The 5,618-nt window shown below is 40.3% G+C and overlaps 1 protein-coding gene across 1 annotated transcript; it reads left to right on the plus strand.

Annotated features, from left to right (window-relative positions):
* Positions 1 to 756: 756 nt before the first annotated feature.
* fam89a (family with sequence similarity 89 member A) lies at positions 757 to 5,085 on the plus strand. The gene is made up of 2 exons (XM_036549177.1): positions 757 to 1,173; positions 2,058 to 5,085. The coding sequence occupies exons 1-2, from the start codon at positions 922 to 924 to the stop codon at positions 2,331 to 2,333; spliced, it is 528 nt and encodes a 175-aa protein (XP_036405070.1). The 5' UTR covers positions 757 to 921; the 3' UTR covers positions 2,334 to 5,085.
* The last annotated feature ends 533 nt before the right edge of the window (positions 5,086 to 5,618 follow it).

Here is a 5,618-nt window from a genome sequence, read left to right on the forward strand (position 1 = left end):
CGGACAGCTGCCGTTGAAAAGTTGCCACATGTGACTCTGGAGATTGCTTTTGTCTCTTTGTTTAGGGGTAGTTCATTCTTACAGCTAGACCATGGGACGAGAGCCCACCATCTGTCCCTCAGTGACACCATTGTTCTGAGGTCGCATTTTTGGAATAACCTTACCTTCAGTTTTACAGATTATTATGTCTAGCTATGAAACCAGCAATACTGACTTAATCAGAAAAAAGTATTATTTCGATACGCCAAAGCTGCAGTTGTAGCTATAAAATGTGCTAGTCACTCCCTTAAGATGAATATATTTTATGCTTCCAACTAACTCATTAATGACAATTATATGTATATGCCACGTTTCATTTCAGCACCATCGCTATGTTCAACATGTAACACTAATCTTCAAATTTCCATCAAAGCTGCAGTGATTATGCGTTTTATTTTGCCAACCTTTTTGCTTGCTGTGTTGAGGCTCTCGGAGCACATTTTGCGTTGGTGTCTTGTAGTTAAGTTGCCTTTTGCTTGATACTTGTTATATGAATGGGAAAAGCACATATTGTAAACTGATGTGTATTGTAAGTCCTAAGTTAACTCATGTGCATTCCGTTCACATCGCCTTTGCTAATCAGAACACTGTTGGTGAAGCAGGATGTTTTTGAATATTCAACCAACCCTTCCTGTCTGTCACCCGGGGAGACGCCCAATCAGTCCGGGAGCAATTTAAAGGGACAGGAAGTGGAGCCTGTCAGAGCTAAGGGGAGAGATTACTTGTTTAGCAGTGTTTAGAGGGAGTGGAATGCAGCACGGTGTTGATCGAAGCACCGTGCCTGTTCTCCGAATGCAGTAATCTCAACAAAGGCTGTAACTTTTTTTTGGCTGTTCAAAATTATTTAGATTGTAACGGTTTATAACTACACATATCGATACAATGAATGGTAAATCAACGAACGGTACGTCAGGCAGCGCATTGGCCTGCATCGAAGGGCTACCCCCACTACCGAAGAGTCTTAGTGGCTTGCTGAATTCAAGCGGCGGGTCTTGGAGAGAGATGGAAAGGATGTATGCGAAAAAAACCATGATCCAAGACGATCTGAGCCGCGGCCGCAGTAACGCCGACAGTTTGGTGGCTACTAAACCGGCTAACCTGGATGCGGCTTTGGCGCTTCTGAGGAAAGAAATGGTAAGATCTGAAATCCGTTTCAGACATGGTTTAAACTCCTAACGTTAGCTGGCAAGTTATACGAAATTATTTTGGTTCAGTGAAAACATGCAGTGAAGAGAAAGCAACAGCTGTTCAGACAGGATCACGAGATTACTGTGTAATCACTTCGTGTTTTTCAGTTAGCTAGTCACTCCTTAATCCAGGTTTGTCGAAACCCCCCTTTTGTATTTAGCTAATGCAGCTAATGTTGTATGTTTTACTGTTGCACACCAAACAAAAAGGTCTTTGCAAAAGTGTACTTGCCTAGCCAGCGAGGGTCTACAACAAAGGGTCAAAGGAAGCCTGCTAGTTACCAAGTAGCTGGTCTATATCAAATGTTCACAATTTTAAATCGGTATTTTCAGGTTGGTTCAGAAAATTGCTTGCTGTTCTTGCTGCTTGGCAACTTATTTTTTAACTGGGCTACGAAAATAATCACAATCTATTTACAAAGCAGCAGATTTATTCAGAATATCATGTACACGTTGGTTAAAGCATACAAATAATTGCATTAAGTAGGCGTACTGCTTGCTATTCGTGAAAATTGAATGGTAATAATTAAGATGTTGCTCTCTGAAAATAAAAGTCGGCTGTAGCTAGTTAATATGTCATCCCTTTGCGGCAGATACTGTCGTCAAAACAGGAGAGTACACATTTGTCAATTTATGTAGGTCTCTTAGTGAGTGGGAAAATTGAGAGCGAATACTTCAAACGTTAATTTGTATAATTGCTTGGGTGTATTTAGGAAAACTATGGCGCAAGTCCGCAGTGCGTATTCAAAGTACTGAAGCGAACTTTGTTTGCTTTTAACAATGTGTTTTAGATAACATAAAAATATGAATAATTCTTTTTTTTCTTTCCAGGTGGGGTTGCGTCAACAGGATATGTCATTACTGTGTCAGCTATGGTCCCTTCACGAGTCAATTCAGGAGTACAAAGGCAGTTGTCAGGACCTGAATGCGGCGTCTAGTGCAGACGGGCCTTACGGGATGGAGAACGGCTATTTTGACGAAGACGATGAATACTATCAGGATACCAGCATAACCCCTACCGAAAATCCAGATGCAAGCGAATCCTCCCCCCAAAATGGCAACGCCAAGGACAAATGGCTGCACGACTCCTTTCATATCACCATCTGAGGCACCCCGGAATAATCTCTTTTGCTCTAACGCTCGACTCAACCCTTCTTCACTAGAGGCAATACGCTTTTATAAAGAGCCGTGCCAGGCATTTGATTTTGCTGGCTTTTAGTCATTTTCCCAGCAGATTTTTTTTATATAAAGATACAAATAAAATTGCTTATTTATTATTATATATAATACATGAAACATATTGCAGATTCTTTTTACATAGAGGATATTGGACATTTTATAACCTGAAACTGGTTGTAAGGACTTAAAAAAAAAAACTTATTTTCATCACTCGTGTTTACAGTGAAACAACGCTGAACTCCTGGCAAACGGGTCATTCTTGATAAACACTTTGCATTATTCTATGGTTTAATTGTTCCTTGATCAAGGAAGGCAGTGGTTTATCAGTGCCCTTACTCTTGCATTGAGGTAATCAGCTTTGGAGAGCAAGCATCCGTGACATATGTATAATAATTTGACATTAATATGGGGGCATACTGCCAGACACAGGTTGAAAATGTGAAAAGATTAAAAATGCTGGAAAAATTCACTCTATGTTGAAACTGGAAACACAGGGTAGATAAACATGTATTTATGTAGACATCTTCATATTGTCAACCTTGTGCTCCCTTTCCCTCCACTGTTTAGCTGTCCTTTTATTTTTCAGTAGTTTGTTCCGTTAAGCTCAGTAAAAGAAAGTAGTATCTTGTTGGCAAGTTACTTGCATCCCATGAATGGCAAGTACCTGTGATGACGTTCCTGTAGTATCCAAAACGGATTCTGACTACGGCCGCCTCACGTTACTGTGAGTGGGTGCCGGTCGCGTAAAACCCCAAAAGCAGCTTGAATGTGATCCTCACTGCACAACTGAAACAAATGGTGCTAATGTCATCTTCTATAGCCATTTGGATCTCTCTAACATCCCAGCAGAACCCTTATGCACTCTTGGCATTCATCAGCTGCCTTCCGAGTAGCATGGCTGCTTAAGAAAGGGAATTTTGCAGACCGTGGGATACAAAGGACTTCGCTTTCAAATGCTGTTGATTTTGATTGTGTTGAGTGCAAACGGATCCCCACAGCAACAATATAGTAATGAGTTTGTGGCATGCTAACCAAAGAAATACATTTTGTGTACTGCAAAATAGAACACAAGAATGATATTCTATGAAACATACTACGATGTACAATGAAAATGTCCTAAATGATCTTTTTTGGTTGTATTTAAACACGCATAGCACTTGTAGTGTTGTTACGGAAAGTTGGTCTATCTTGTATTGCTAGTGGTTGTTTCTATGGATGGGGTGTGGTGTAATAGGGAGCTGCACATACTTTATAGCCGGTGGTGCCAATCAATCACACTGCGTGTGATGTCAAGAGAAAGGCTGGCGTACATTCAAGAAAGGGAGGAGTAGGAGACAAGCCTCCGTGTACCCTCCCAGAAATTCAAGTCCCAGGTGACGATGACATCAGGAGAAGTGTATGTTATTTTCTACCTCTCTCTGTGTGTAGATATGCACTAAAATGCAGCATTAACCTGTTTTTCATGCTTCACCATGCACACCAGTGCAATATGATTCCAGTACATTTCAAGATGATCAGTTCCCTATCAGTGTTTGATTTTTTTTTTTAATTGCCATTACAGCCTGCTCCTACATCGTTTTGTGATTAAAATCTTATGACTGACGCAGAGAGACGTGAAGTGATACCAGTTGCGCAAACGAACATTTGCAAAGACAGAATGACTGTTGTCTTTAGAGGGAATTGTCTGACACGTCCCTTGAAATTCTGCGAATGTGCAGAGCTTGAGTTGATCTGTATTTTGACAGAATCCTCAAGTAGCACTGGGTTGCCAGTCACATCAGCAGCTAGGGCTAAGGAATATGTCCTGTGAAAGGCTTTATTAATAATGTTTTTATTTTTGCGCAATCTCATAGTCGCTGTGAAGTCATGATGTTCTCTGCTATCTCCGGCAACACTTTACAGCAATTCTTTCACTGTGTGCCTTGTAGCCATGGTCTGGAATCCTGGCTGTTGCTGTCATTGTTTTGAGTCCTGACCATGCAACACTCTCAATCGCTGCTGGTTGGGACAGTTTTGCCCTTTTCGTGGCGACAGATCTGGTGCACCTCCTCCACCCCCAGCTGCTGCCAATGGATTCTACACCAACATGAACATACGTGTTTCTGTAATGCATTTTGCATTTTTACTTGCCACCATTGCTGACTAGTAAATTCTGTGCTTCCAAATTATGCAGGTGTGATCTCTATTCCGTATTTAAAGATATGTGAAGTGTAACTGTTCTCATTAACTGACAAGTAAAAAGCTTAATTGTCTCTGCCATAGTATCACATCTTATTAATTGGCTTTGTAGTAAGCAATATTTTTTCTAACCAAGGCTGTGACGAAGTGAAAGAGAGGAATCTTCAAGTAGCATTTTTGTTTCTACATTACGTTTTTATATTTATAATTAACATTTAGTGGTTCAATAACTCACCAGCTTCATTTTTATGCCCCCCCAAAAGTTCATAACTTGATAGACTAATTCAGAAATAAAGGTTAGAGCTGAATTGTAGGCAAACTGCCACTATGGGGCGAGGACAGAGGTGAAACGTCATAGGTCTGAACATAAGCTGTAAGGGTGTATGTCTGCAAATTCCTGCACTTGAAGAATTTAGAGAACGCTTTATTTTCAAAATGGAGGGTGTTTTTGGTCTGATCCATTTCTCACATCTGACATTTTCCACTGAATGAACATGCTACTGTATGACAGTTTTGGTAGGAATTTGTATTTTGTATGCTCTCTGTGAAAATTAAACTTATGCATTAAATAAAGGATTATGATATTCATGTCTGTTCTCTATTGAAATTCTATTAAGAAATTATCTGCCTGTGTGTTTTTCTGCCAATTATCTGAACTATCCAAACTTTGCAGCTGGAAACTGGTTGACATTCCTTTATGGTACATGACCTAGTTTAACCATTGACACTGCATGTCACAGAAGGTGAGCTATCTGAAACTACAGGAAGATCCATTTTCCTTTTAAAAGGCTTTCATTGTCCCTGCATAAGACCTGCTATTGAATCCCCCCAGTGGATGTTTTTGTTAGTCTTCTTTCATCTCTTTACACGGTGTCAGAGGGTGAAATGTATCAGCTTTACTGTGCCAGGCTGACGCCTCATACTGCTCCTTCAAATATGTGCTTTTATCAGTTCCATGTTTTGTTTCTTCTCACTCATTGTCTTTCTGAATGACTGGTACAGCCTACATTTGATGTGCTATCCATCACAGCTGGA

This window comes from Megalops cyprinoides, chromosome 17 (assembly GCF_013368585.1).
Source record: "Megalops cyprinoides isolate fMegCyp1 chromosome 17, fMegCyp1.pri, whole genome shotgun sequence".
NCBI lineage: Eukaryota > Metazoa > Chordata > Actinopteri > Elopiformes > Megalopidae > Megalops > Megalops cyprinoides.

Bases quoted from the DNA above. Each gene is read 5' to 3' on its own strand.
- fam89a (XM_036549177.1), top strand. From the start codon at position 922: ATGAATGGTAAATCAACGAACGGTACGTCAGGCAGCGCATTGGCCTGC. The intron at 1,174-2,057 runs GTAAGATCTGAA...TTTTCTTTCCAG, and splicing joins CGCTTCTGAGGAAAGAAATG to GTGGGGTTGCGTCAACAGGA.